This window comes from Sus scrofa, chromosome 2, assembly GCF_000003025.6.
Source record: "Sus scrofa isolate TJ Tabasco breed Duroc chromosome 2, Sscrofa11.1, whole genome shotgun sequence".
Classification (NCBI taxonomy): Eukaryota; Metazoa; Chordata; class Mammalia; order Artiodactyla; family Suidae; genus Sus; species Sus scrofa.
Genome location: NC_010444.4, coordinates 149711276 through 149725561, shown reverse-complemented (window position 1 = coordinate 149725561; position 14286 = coordinate 149711276). Strand labels below are relative to the sequence as shown.

Below are 14286 nucleotides of genomic sequence, written 5' to 3'. Positions count from 1 at the left end.
GGACTCCCTCACCTTGCCTTGTCAACGGCACTCCTTCGCATCTTCCTTGTCAGCAGGTGGCCCTTCATTCTTTTCTGGGACTGAACTACCCACATGAAGGTCAGCTGGAGCTGTTTCAAGTTGGAGTGGCAGCAGCCACGCTGACTGGGCAGCTCCCTGGGGTCGGGTCGGGTCGGGGGAAGGCCCGGCCTCCTCCCTCCCTTTGCGGGACTGAGCCGCTTTGCTCCGTGGCACAGGCTTTGGAGTCAGCCTGCTCCCACCACGTCCTAGAAGCAAGGTGTTTAAGCTCACACAGCCCAGCTTCCCCGGAGTCGAGGGGCAGCGTCAGTGTTGGTGGGAGGAGGTGGGTGCAGAGCACTTGGCACACGACCTTAAAGACGCTTTCATTTCATAATGTGTTGTTGGCTTCTCTTAATGGCCTCACCAGTTCTGCCTCTGCTTCCTACTATCCTAAGGAATGGAAGGTTCCGGAAAGGTAAGTTACAAAAAAGAGAGAGCCTTTTCCTAATAAAGGGAATTAGGGTGGAAGCACTCCTCCTTCCACTTGCATCACGTTGTCCATTCGGCGGACGGTCCGTGGGCCTTCACGCCTGCCGTGTGGGCTGTGCTGCCGTCTTACACGTGAGGAAACCGAGGCTCCAGGGACGGGGCAGAGCCGTCGCCTCGTCCCCCAGCAGTCCAGTCGCCTGAGGGAGTCAGAACGCGAGTCCAGGGAGTTCCCCTGTGCTACAGCAGGTAGGGATCCACTCTTGGCGGTGCAGTGGCTCCGTTGCTGCCGTGGTGCAGGGTCCATCCCTTTCGACACCTGGCCTGAAGAGTTCCAGGTGCCACAGGTGTGGCAAAAAAAAAAAAAAAAAAAAAAAAAAAACAAAAAACCCCAAAAACAAAAACCAAACAAGCCCAGAATGTGTATGTACTTCCTGGAAGAACTGTGGTGCCAGATATTATTTAAAGTGGTTGCCAGGATTCATACACCTGGAGGCATTGTTAAGAAAGACACGATTCTCTCTCAAACTGACATTAATTCAGTAATCCATCCATGAAACAGTTTTTTTTCCTCCCCTTGGTCTGTTTAGAGCTGTACCCACAGCATATGGAGATTCCCAGGTTAGGGGCTGAGTGGGAGCTGTAGCCACTGGCCTACACCAGCGCCACAGCAAAGCCAGATCTGAGCTACACTGTAGCTCATGGCAATGCCGGACCCTCAACCCACTGAGCAAGGCCAGGGATCGAACCTGCGTCCTCATGGATCCTAGTCGGACTCGTCTCCACTGAGCCATGATGGGAACTCCCAGAGACCAGACACTGCACTGCGACAGGTGGGCAAACGGCAAGCCTCTGGTCCATCAGCAAGAGTGGTTTTTTGTTTTGTGAAGTGGTTGGAAAACAAAGCAAAAGACCTTTTGCGATGTGGAAATCATATGAAACTCAGATTTGTGTGCAAACATGAAGCTCTGTGGCGACACAGCCAGGCCCATTCCTTGACGTTTCCTCCGTGGCTGCGGCTGAGCACGTGTCAGTCGCCCGCGGGCCCGCGCGGAAGAGCTCAGCCGACGGCTGCTGCAGGGCCGTCGGCCCAGCCGGCCATCCCGGACGTTTACCTGGGGCCTGCCGCTGAAGGCGCCCTCCCAGTTTTGCCTTGTTTTTGAGGTGCTGCGGTCCGGGCATCTTGGGAATGATTTTAGTGTTCCTGGCTGTCCTCCTCCTTGTTCAAGCCGTGCATCTAGTGACAGATAAACCACCACGACTTTGAGAGCAGCCGCCGCTGGCGACGTCCTAGCTACGGATGTTCTTCCTCCACTTCTCGCTCTGTTCCCACGGGACGGTTTGGTTACGACAGGTGCAGTGAGGAACCGGGTTTAGACGGAGTCTTGGCTGCAGGCTGGGCTTCTGCATCGCTTTGGAATGCCGAGCGGCCCGTCGTCCGTCTTGCGCCTTCTAGTGATGGCAGTTTCAACCGGAGAGTGGGCAGGGGGGAGCTGTGCTCCACAAGGTGGGGAGGGCAGCCTGGACCCTTCTTCCTAGTGGCAACAGGAGAATCTTCAGTCTGGGAACAGAGAACTTTGAAGAGAGCCACTGACTTCCTGCACACTGCTAGGCTCAGGAAAAGCTGCCGGCACCTTGGGTTTCTGTGACGCGAATGACAGCGGGACGTGGGCCCTGAGATGCCCGTCCTGCCAGGCCTTAGCCACGCCGGGCCACGGGGAGCCGTCTGCCTCCTGCGCACCAGTGAGTCCCTGCTCAGTAGAGGGCCGGACCCGCCACCTCCCACGCAGTCACGGATTCCGTCTGGGAAGCGTTTCCAAAACTCCCCACGGACCCTCTGTTGGTGCACCTTGCAGAGGTCACTCAGCTACCAAGTGGCAAAGCCAGCCCCCCGAGGAGGTGCTGCTCTGAAGGTTTTTTGGCCCTAGCCCCTGACGCCCCAGTACGGCATGTGGCCCTGCTGTGTATCAGGTGAGCTGCTCTTGAGAAAGCAGAAAGGACATCTTCGGATGACCAGGTGTTTGGAGAAATTCTGCTCTTCCCGGTGTTCTGCGTCCTACGGAATTCCGAGCTGAACCTCTTCCGGCGACAGAACTTGGTTTACAGTGAAGTCTTACTCAGACACCCCTTTACACTTTGCTCTTCCATGTACTACCTTCCACTCGTCCGTAACATGAGGGATCCAGTTCCAAGGCAAGAGAAAAGTTTTTAATAAACTTTTATTTTTATATTCAAGATAAAGCATATACACAATTGAATATGGAAATAAATAACTAGAAATGTTTTTTGGGAAACTTTTCCATTTCCTCTTCAAACTCAGTTTTGTTTTTTTGTTTTTTTAAACTCATAAGTCTTTTTACTTGATTTTAAGAAATATGGCAACCAAAATACCAAGAGAAAAAGAACCACCATTTTGCACAAAAACATAGAGCCACCTCTGACTACAGGGTCTAGTTGGTGTTTTAATAATAACGAAAGCAGCACAAGACACAAAGACGCTTCAACAGGTTCACTGGGACAGACGGACGGCTCTGCTGGAGAAAAGGCACAGATTTAAGGGATGACTGGCAGGGATGTTAAGACTGCAGTAAATGGAGGCTCAGCCAAAAAGTGACACTCGATGAACTAAGTCTGGAACAAAACGGACAAAATGAACTCTTTCCAATTATCTGCCTTCGTTTAAATGACTTCTTAAATTAAACGGCATCAACATAGGCTATCCAGTGGGTTCTCAGCAAGGCTCTTTGTGTTGTTCCTCTGTGTACACACCTTGTACACAACTTCGATGCTCGGCACCCATTTCCCACAGGCCTCGCCGAGCCAGGGCCTCCTGGCTGCAGGCCCCAGGCCTCTGCGGAGCTGCCTGGCAGCTGGCCGGCCCCGGGGCTCAGGGGCAGAGCCGGCTAAATGTAGTCGTCTTCCACGGGCTCGCCGTTGACATCGCAGTAGTGGATGAAGACGGCCACCACGCGCTGGAACACGCCCTTCTTCATCTGGCGCATCTCCGAGATCTCCTCGCCTATCGTTTCCATGCAGATGTCGGCAGACAGCTGCCCTTTCCTTCGAGGCGCGTAGATGGTACCTGGGGATTTCGGAAGCAAAGGGGAAACGAGCAATTAATGATCAGAAGCGTTGGGAAAGTCGCTCGGATTGAGCTGGTCGAGGAGACAGGCCTGCAACTCTCAGGCGGTGTGACTGCTGCACGCGTGGCTCACGGCCTCAGTGTGGTTCTGCACCCCGTCTGATGCCCGGGAGAGCACGCGTGCCCGAGGGGGAAACGCACCTGGGGTAAGTCATATACACGGACGTGCAGTTTGGGAAATCCGCCGCCTCCTCAAACACCTGTCACATGTCTTACAAGTGGACATTCAGGCGTGCTCACACTGAAAAGAGCTGTATTCCCAAGCTCCTTCAAGGGCCCCCGCCGGGAATCTACACCTAAGTCCTAAGTTCTCATGGGCTACCTAACAAGCAGCAGCTCCTACGGAGCAGAACAGGGAGTGTTAACTGGAGCAACTGTGAAGCCACACAGTAACGCAGGTGTGCAGGCTTAGGTGACGAGATTTCGAGGCAGGAAAACCTGTCTTGTTAACCCTTCCCACCCACCTTCCTACAGCCTCGATACCGTTCAGTTTACAGTCACTGTTTGTGGCTGTTTGTCTTCCAAAGGGGGAACCAAACAGCACCCAGAAGCGTTTTTACGGGGAGTGATTTAAACGCTCTCCTACGTGTAACCTCAGAGAAAATATTACAGATTGACTTAACACAGTAGGACACCCTCAAACTAGAGAGCAGAAATCACGTCAAGTCATAATTACTTTCTTCGTCATCCTCAAAGTCGTATCGGGCGAAACTGTTGGGTTCGGCTGCGCGCAGAGACCTCAGCCACGGGAAGTCGGAGATCATGGAATAGGGCGCTCCGTCCACGACACCTGCGGGGAGACGGGCGCAGGGCCGCTGGTCAGGACGGGGCGGGCGCTGCACTATTCTATCTTCCCCTTACAGCCCGGCCCCGGGATGGGGCTTCTACCGTCAAGCGATTTGGGTCACCTTTCGCTTTCATTAAGCCTCAGTTTCACTCTCTACACACACACACACACACACACACACACACACACACACACACACACACACACACGCGCCCACGCTATAAGAGGCTGAGACAGATGCCCTCAGGTCACTAGCAACCCTCCAACGGCGGCAGGTTTCAATTTGCGTCTACTTTTTGTGTCTTAGTACTGCTCCGTGTTATTTCAGGGATGGCAAAGACGCACGAACAGAGCAGCCTTCATCCGGTCCTGCTCTCCGCCGACAGTCAGCGCGTCTACCATCCTGAAACACCGCGAGGCCCCCGCCCCGTCTTCCCCAAGATGCGTCTCTCCATCCATCCAGTGCGCTGACAGCCTGTTTGGCTTCCCCACCGTTTATAAATACAGGCTCACCTTCTAAAGTATAGATTTCTCTACCCCAGGGGTACTTGGGGTACTTCTTTAAGTCATCTTCACTGCGCGTGGCCTCAGGGAAAAATTCGTACTTAATAAGCTCTCTGGAGGCAACAAGAGAAATGAAATAAAAATTATAAAACTGAAGGTAATGCTGGGATGTGGAGGAGAAAGGAACTAGCAGAATGTGTCAGGCCTAGATTCCCACAAAGATCTCAGACAAAACCCTGAAGAAGCACTGCATTCGAAGCGCAGGTTTCCGAGGGGCAAACAGTCCTGAGAGCGCTCGTCTGACCTCCTCTCCACGCCCAACGACTCATGGGACGAAGCTAAATATATATACCAACAGTCTGTTTTTGTAATTTTTCTCCAAGTTTAAAGATAAAAGGTGACGGATATATATGTATGCATTTCAGTTTTAAACCCTCATTTCCTTTGGCTTTTCCTGCTATATTTCCTATGTTTCAGTGCTTGAAAAGCCCAGATGAAATCACTTAAAGTAAAAAAAAAATACTAATAATTAGAGCCTGTTTCTGGCGGCCTGCTCTTGAAACGGACCGAGAAGGAGCAGCCGCCAGGGCTGCAGCTGACTTACTGGTTGATGTTTGCTATCGTGTCCATCCAGCTGCGAATTCGAACCTTGTTCCGGACGTTGGGAGGGTTGCTGAATTCATGGATGATACATATGTGATAGGGGTAGGGGCCACTAAACAGCTTCTGCTCCAGTGTCAGAGTGTCCACCTGCGGAAGACATCAAAGAGGAAGGGGACCAAGGCAGAGAAGGCTTTAGAAATCCATCTCCTGGGGCTTGAAGAGTCTCTCCTTGGGACTTGAGTTTTTCAATCTCTGGCTGATTTGAAAATCAAATCGTCACATTCTGCGCTGAACCCCGCTTGCTGTGCTAGGGAGGAAGCTCAGCAAATTCATCTGTCTAGCCAGCTCCATCTCCCTGGTATTCGAGTACGTGACCCCAGGAATCCAGCTCTGAGAACACCCTTGACAGGCTGTGTGACCGTGCAGGACCACGCGCCTCGCTCTAAGGAGACTGCTGCCTGGTCCCGAGCACGCAGCACACTCCCTCGTCCCTCCCCGAGGCCTGTGCCCCCCCTGCTTCCTTCTCATCCCTGTCTTTCCTCATGACGTGCCCCTGTGCCATCGTCAGGACATCTAAGTCTACCTCCTTGGAAAGGCACTTTTCAAGGCAAGAGCGATGTCCTGGGTATTTTTCAGCCCCAGCAAATGATACACACGCAACAAGCCATTTGCTTGCTGAAATGCCTCTTTTGGGGCCAGGCTCAAACACTGCCTGCGAAAGTTCCTGTTTCCTTTATAAACTTTCTTTTGACATGAAGCAGAGTCTTCTGTGCAGGGTTCCTCTTCCTTAACCCCCGTTCCACTGAGCAATAGCTGACACACACACATCACGGTACAGGTTTGAGATGTGCGCACAGCATGACGACGGCCTGACTGACGTGTGTCTGCGACACGATGGCTGCAGGAGGCTCCGCCAGCACCCGCCGTCTCATGGAGGTACAAGACGACTGTGCTTATTCTCAGCACTCCTAATAACAGTAGCAAGTGTCGTGTGATTGCTGCTACGTGCCAGCAAGCATCCTAACACCTCGCAGCTACCACTGTAGCCATCACAGTAACTTTGGGTTTTTATTCTCCCAATCTGAGGGCTCAAGAAACTAAGACACAGAAGTTAAGTACCTGCTACCTACCGGTCAGTGAACCAGAGCTGGAAACAGGAAGTCTGAAACTAGAACCTGCTCTTAACCACAGACGACCTGAAGTAAGGGCCACACTTGCTGCAGAACAACTCCTCATATGACCTGCTAAACCCACAGAGCTCTATCACAAAAGTGCTGCTGAGGAAGACTGCCGAGGCCGTCCAGCTTGGCTCAAGGAACTCTCTGGAGTCTAAAGACTCATCGCTGTGGGTTCCACAAATGAATAAAAGCTACTCACTCCGAAAAGGCTGAAGACTTAAAGAAAAAGAATCACTGTAATGCGGGTAGCACCAAAAAGGCGCAGAGCCCGTTACCTGCTGCATGGGGCGAAGGTATATGATGCGGTTTCTCTCCGGGGGCATCCTCAGGATCTGGTCCAGCACCTGATCCATGTTCAGCTTCTTGCACTGTGCGTAGTCAAATCGGTTTACGATCGGGGCGTTTTCCACCTTCAGATGCTTCAGGACCCTGCACCTGGTGGCTACAAAATGAAAACAGCGGTGAGCTCGAGAAAGAAGTCATGCAAGATAAGAGAGCAGTGTACGGCTTATGTGGAATCCTCTCTGGAAGACTGGTCCACCTTTGATTAGCATAAAATCATACAGACGTAAACATCTTTCACTGACAGTTATCCAAACGAGTTGAAAATGTGATTCTCTCTCATTCGAAAGAAGGTCAGGCTTACACTTGACAGGATGTTAAGATACCTTTTCCCGTCTAAGATGTTCCTGGCAAGAACTTCAAGTCTCAGAGAATGACTTGGAATTGCTTAGGAAAAAATCACTGACGAGAATGAACAACAGCAAATACTGAATTACATAATTTTATGGGCAATGGTTCCTGGAGTAACTCACGTGTAATTGTGCATTCACCCGCAGGAAATGAGCGGTGTTGGTTTTAAGTCTTACCTCAAGCTTAAAACCAGAACCTTCAAAAACAACGATCTAAAAATACCTGGATACTTTGGTCTAAAGTACAGCCCGGCCTGGTAGCCACTAGCCACTTGTTGCTACTTAAATTCAAATTAACTAAAATGTAATAAAAGAAACAATCTAGATCCTCAGACACTAGCCAGAGCTCAAATGTTCAACAGTTACACGCAGCCAGCGGTTATCATGTGGAACACTGCAGATACAGAGAATGTCCATCACTGCAGAAAGTTCCACGGAAAGTGCTGCTCTGAAACATGAGAACTGTTCTTCCCATTTCTCATACAAAATGTGGGGGTATAGGGAAAGCCACTGTGATATAACAGACATATAACTGTAAAATATACCAACTGCAGAAAACTATCCCCTTCCTTTTCTAAAACCTCGAATTTCAACCTGATCCAATTTTTCCCATAGATTTTGAACCTGGTTCAATTCAAGACAGAATCAGCTGAATGATACTCTAAATCCAGCGCGGCCGACGTGCCTGATCTCTTGTCTTTTCACCCAGACGTGTCTGTAACATCCCTGAGCCGAGTGCCAGCAGCTTCCCGTGCAGTCTAGCCCTGTAACTGATGCTGAACACTGAGCAAGTTCCCTGCCTTTCAGACTCCTTTTCTCCGCTGGGACGTGGCAGGAGGAAGAGGCGGCGTGGCGGGGACAGCAAAGGGAGGCAGAGAGGACTAGATGGTGAAGAACCAGACGTGGCTGAGGTCTGTTCTCACCTCATCCACCGTGAACAGGCAACCTGTCCATCGGGGGTGCTGGGGACCGAGCCGCGGTGAGATCCTCTGTCCCGTGAGAAGCTGAACGGAACAGTCGGTTTGAGGGAGAGAAGGCTGGGCCTGAGGCCATGTGAGCCAACATTAGCTTAGAGAAGATGCGGGGAGAATCACCAGAGTCAAGTGTCAAGGTGAAAACCAGTCGGTCTCCAAAAGCTCAGAGCAGAGGACTGAGTCACCCATGCAGCCGAGTCCGAAGGCGAGGGTTAGTCTCCGACCGCAGAGGACAGACAGCCGACAGCCCGAAAGCTCTCACAGTGCCGCCTACAGCTAGGCTGGGCGTCCCTGCCGTTAGGATCTGGGCTTTGGAAGGACTCCTCTTCTGTTTTAGGGGTACACTCCAAAAGGAGAGTCACTTATGAGATGTTTCAAGGCCGCCCCGGTGGGAGTGGAGCAGAGAAATACCCTGTAAGGGAGAACCGGGGTTTGAGGGTCCCCAGGTCTGGAGTCTTGGGAATTGGAGAAACAGGAGGTGCTTACACTTCAGTTTCCTCTTGCCTTCTTCCTGAGAGTGTCCTAGTTTATGACGAAGTGTTTACTAGGGCTGTCCTTGTTTTGTTTACTAGCAGCACTGGAGAAGCGCAAGGAAAAGAAATCCCCTAAGTATTTTTTTGCAACACGAATCTGATACAAATGAGCATCTGCTAGGTTTTAGCAGAGGTGAGCCCTCTACGGAGTGTGTGTGTGGGTACACACGTCTGCACGCACGCACGTGGGCACGTGTGCCCTCCGTTAACCTTCACAAATGCTTGAGGAGGTGGGCACAGTTATGGACGCCTTGCACACTGAGAAGAGCGAACACAGAATGTGTACCTTGCCCAAGGCAAGGAACAAGTCAGCTCTTCATAATTTTACATGGTTAGGCATGAAAAGCACGATTCGGGGCAGTAATGGAAAAAGAAACAGGTCATGTACGAGACGGGCTAAGGATAACCGCGGGCATGGCCGATCCCTTGACTCAGATCCAGAGGAGGTGAGGACTCACGGCCCAGCCACCACGCTCCCCGAACACGCCTGACACGGGTCCGGCATCACACGGCTCGGAAACGGCCAAGGCAGGATTCGGGGTGAGCTCTGTGGGACTCTGAAGCCCACCCGTGTGTTTAACCTAGCCCCGGTCCATCAGGCAGCAGCTGTCACCTGCAGAAAGCTGGAGGGAGGCCGTGTGAAAGCCGGACCCCGTCTGGGCACCCGGTCCCTCGCCAGTGCCATGGAGTCAGTCGCGGAGAACCGTGGCACGAGGACAGAGCGCAGGAACTCCAGCCTCCTGACTCTTTGGAAGACACAGCGCCGGGGCTGCAGCATCTGCGAGGCGCGGCTGCTGTGAGCTGGATCCGAGTGTGTGTGTGTGTGCGCGCGTCTGAGCTGGATCCGACTCCGTGTGTGTGCGTGTGTGTGCACGCGCGTGTGGCCCAGGCGGAGCACCTACCGTGGCGGAAGACCATCTTTGGACAGTCCGAGTGTGTGTGTGTGTGCGTGTGTGTGTGTGCGCAAGCGGGCGCGGCCCGGGCAGAGCACCTACCGTGGAGGAAGACCATCTTGGGACAGTCTGAGTGTGAGAGTGTGTGTGTGTGTGTGCGCGTGTGCGTGTGCAGCGCGGGCGGAGCACCTACCGTGGAGGAAGACCATCTTGGGACAGTCTTTGAGCACGAGGTCGGTGATGCCGCAGTTGGTCATGGTGACTCCAACGAGGTTTTTGGATTTTAACAGGAGGACCTAGAGGGAGAAAAATGCAGAAGACTTATCGGCGTGTCCGTGCTTGCTTGCTCAAGCTGAACGGCTTTCCTGGCCCGAGGGAGACGCAACTGCTGCGCGTCTCTTCTCTTTGGGGCGGAGACGCTACAGAAAGACGGACGCTTTCGTTCCTTCCCGTTGTCCAGGAACGAGGCTGGACGGAGAGGCCAGCGAGGGCTCCCCCTTCACCTGCACATGGTCGTCCTCGATCACAGGATCACTGGTACTGGTGGACTTATCTGCCGTCCGCTTCCGTTTCACGGCGTGACGCGGCTTTGTTTTGGCAACCTCTAAAAAAGGCAAGAGGAAAACCCAAATTGTAGCCTTGCCCTCTTGCCCTCACAGACAGCACATCCAACTGCCTATCTGTCAGCTCCACCACGGCACCGCTCAACTCCACGTCGTGGTTCCCAAGGAATCTGGTCCGAACACGGGTCCCACGGACTGTTCCACCACCAGAGGACCTCCCACCGTCTCCAACGTGTCGGCATCACCCTGGGCCGTTCCAACAGTCTACTGCCAGCCTCAGCCCTCGTCCTCAACCCAGCCCAAATGCCCCGGGCACATGGAACTCCCTCTCTCCTGCTCAGCAACCTTAAACCACTGACTCCTGCTGAACCACTGAATTCATCTGAATGCCTGACACTGGCAGCTGTGCTTTAGTTCTAACTGTTCTCAATTTCCGTTCATGCCACTGCCAGTGCTTCTGGCGTCATTAATCATTCTAGGTTTTTCTGCCCAGAATACCTTTCCTGACTTCACGTTGGAAACACCACATACCCCTGAAAGGCTCAGCTCAAATACCACCTGCTCCAACAAGTCACCAGGACGCCCAGCTGTCACGTGTGGTCCTGGAACCCCCCGTGTATGTCTAATGCCTCCATTTAAAGTAAAAGCTCCTCAGGAACACAGTGCTGTCTTATTTCACCCGCGTACCCGAGTCAGCCGCTAGCAATGAGCTAAACTGAGCAGTCACTGGCAGCAGAGGCAGTCAGTATTCACCGAATGAGTGAACGCATCAGATACGCACACGGGACAACGCTAGCAGCACGTAGTTACTGAGCGCTCACTGTGTGCCAGGCACTTTTCTCAGGGTATTTTACTTGCATTAACTAACTGAATAGCCGGCCAAGGTGCATTATTCTCCTTACTCTACAAATAAGCAAAGTGAGGCGTGAGGAGGGAAAACAGTTTGCCAAGGTGTTTGTTACTGTGCTGGAAAATCTGCAGTCATCTACCTGCCAAACCCTGGCTCGGAAGGCCCTAACGCCTTTACAAGTTCTAAATTCATCCCAGAAACTTTACAAGCACACGTAGCTCCCAAGACAAGGCCCTCAGAGTCACTGTCCTCATTTCTGATGGTCGTGGGGCAGCAGGGCACGTACTGAATGAAATAAGCTTGACCTTCATGACTCTCCCCGCCCCCAACCCCCCGCACACTGCTGCTACCAGATACAAACGTTTCACCTGGTCATTTTCTCCCTTGGAACGTGGGAGATTATAAAGAACGACAGGACACGAGGAGCAGAGACTGCAAAGGGCCCAAGACCGGGGCTAGGCAGGGGCTCCAGAGATCCAGTCCCAGTGTTTTGTTTTGCTCCGGAGCCACCAGTGCCCCCTGTTCCCCCATTCCAAACCTTTGTTTTGTTTTGTTCTGGAGCCACCAGTGCCCCCTGCTCCCCATTCCAAACCTTTGTGAAACTTTACTGTGCAGAACAACCACAAGCAGCTACTCACTCTGGATGGATCCTAAAGGGAGCCCAACTCCCGTTAAGGACCCTGAATCCAAGCAAAACCCCAGGGTTCTAGAACCCCGAAAGCCACCCTCCACAGTCTCCCTGAAGGGGCTTCATGAATAATCTATCTTCACTGACTAGGCATCGTCTAGAGGCAGCACATTTCACAGGACAGCAATTCAACAGCTGTTACAACCCATAGTAGGTCTTTGCTCCCTCTCCCAGTGCCACGCAAATGAAAGCAAATGAAACACAGGGCTGGTTCCGTTCCTTCACCACAGTGTCCAGAAAGAATCTTCCATAGCAGTCTCCTTTTAGGGCCAACGTTCAGACTTTTCACCGTCATGGATTGCCTTCTCACCTCTTCTTTAAGTGGTGAGCATATGGGGTTCAAAGTCACATTTCCTGTTCTCCTGAGCAGGAACTGTTTTCTAAGACAAGCTATCAAACTAAGTCACGCTTCATGTACAGACAATCCTGAAAAACACATGCTACCTAATGGAAAAGGAAAACGGAGGCATCGCGCTGGCAGTTTCCTTACGACTCCCGCTCTGTTTACGACACGACGTCTTGCTGAGGGAAAAGCCTAGTGATTTCACACGCCCACCAACGTCAGCACGCCTCAGGGGACGGTCACCACCACTTATCCAGGGCACAGGGGTTCACTGAGCCCCACGCACGTGAGTCAGGGCGCTAGACTCTGCGGATACAACGGTGAGCAAGCGGGCAGTGTCCCTGCCCTCGGGAAGCTCAGAGGCTGCTGCAGAGACAGACAGGAGGAGGCGGCATGTAACACACAGGCGGTCCCCACGCGCAGAGGCGATGCCGCCGAGACGCAGACAAGCAGAGCAAGCCAGGCACGGGGTGCCAGGGACAGAGGATGCTGCTCACGGCACCACGTCGTATTCACCTTAAAGGCTGCTCTTTGACAGTCCAATTGTTTTTGTGATGTGCATTTTACGAAGTATTACACAATGAGGATAAAAAGAACGACTTACAGGCATTTATTCCCAGAAGAGGAACTCGCAAGGCAAATACCACTTCTAACATGGTTTTAACGATGCAGAAGGCCATAATTTAAAACCAAATAAAAAAATCCCAACGTTTTCTTTGAAGTGATTTTAAAAAATCCCAAACGATCAAGTTCGTTCCTTTTTTAGTTTGGATTTTTCTCCCGAAAACTTTTAAAGCAGAATGGCCAAGAGATATCAAAAGCATGCTAGATTAAAAATAACAAGTTGAAAGCCACCTAGATAATTTGGTCTTCTTTCCAAAAGAGATCTGGATAATTTAAAAATGAGCAGTTTGACATTATCCCGGAAAAGTTGTTATTGTAAGCAAATGAACAGTTGTATTGTGTTTAAAAATACTAGGAAATAATTTACCTGCCATACACACATTAGCTACACACATTAGAATTCTTTTCAAACTTGGGGGGGGGAGTTCAAGACAACAGATGTAATTTACCTAAAAAAATAAAAAGCAATACATAAATGATTTTTTGCTTCAATTCTAAGAAATTTCTTAACCTAAGAAAAAGTTCTGATCATGAAACAACTCAGAAGAAAATGGCAAAGGCGACGCCTAACACAAGGCAAAGAAGTCAAACCTCCTCTATGTGGGATTCCTATTCAAGACGAAACAAAACAACCTGCCCCAAAGAGCAACACCTATAAAAATTTACCAAGACAAAGAGCCCAAAGTCGTCCCTAGATAGGAAGATTCAAAGCTGTAAAAATGGCAGTTATCTTTTTAGTCAACCGACACAATGAAATTCCAAACAAAACGTAAGATCTGCTTCTGGGACGTGTCAATATTATTATCAAATGAAACTAAAAATAAATGACAAATGCATGACTAGCTAAGGCAATTTTGCAAAAGAATCATGAAAGAGGATGGACCATCGGAATCTGACAGTAGAAGAGAAACTGCAGTCCAGCTGAGGTACATGATCAAAGAGAATCAAAAAATAATGACATGAGAACGGATGTCCAACAGGATTGCGACAACTTGGAATAAAAAAGAGTTGGTTCCCGCAGATTAAAATAAAGAACTAAACTAAATTAAACCAGTAAGTGAATACAAGACTGAGATGATGTGAAAACGACGTGCGCCCGTGTAGACAGCCTGCCAGGGCGTAAAAGAAACACCTCCCGCAGGGGAGTTCCCATCCTGGCTCAGCGGTTCACAAACCCCACTAGGATCCTTCAGGACGTGGGCTCCCCCCCTGGCCTCACTCAGCGGGGGAAGGATCCGGCGTGGCCGTGAGGTGGGGGGTGGGTCGCAGACGCGGCTCGGGTCCGCGTTGCTGTGGCTGTGGTGTAGGCCGGCGGCTCCAGCTCCGATCCGACCCCCAGCCTGGGAAGCTCCAGAGGCCACAGGGACAGCCCTCAAAAGATGGAAAAGCCAACCAACCAACAAACAAAAGCCCCCGCAAAACAAAG

At 51.4% G+C, this 14286-nt stretch overlaps 1 protein-coding gene across 2 annotated transcripts in view; it reads right to left on the bottom strand.

Annotated features, from left to right (window-relative positions):
* The window catches only part of FBXO38 (F-box protein 38), a 48576-nt gene continuing 36976 nt past the window's right edge, over window positions 2687-14286 (bottom strand). For both annotated transcript variants that reach the window (XM_005661794.3, XM_013995310.2), the window contains exons 16-22: window positions 10296-10396; window positions 9986-10088; window positions 6976-7142; window positions 5524-5669; window positions 4929-5032; window positions 4305-4418; window positions 2687-3568 (exon numbers count right to left, since the gene is read on the bottom strand). In XM_005661794.3, coding sequence (XP_005661851.1) covers window positions 3390-3568; window positions 4305-4418; window positions 4929-5032; window positions 5524-5669; window positions 6976-7142; window positions 9986-10088; window positions 10296-10396 — 914 coding nt within the window. In that variant the 3' untranslated portion in view covers window positions 2687-3389. The remainder of the gene's footprint in view (window positions 3569-4304; window positions 4419-4928; window positions 5033-5523; window positions 5670-6975; window positions 7143-9985; window positions 10089-10295; window positions 10397-14286) is intronic.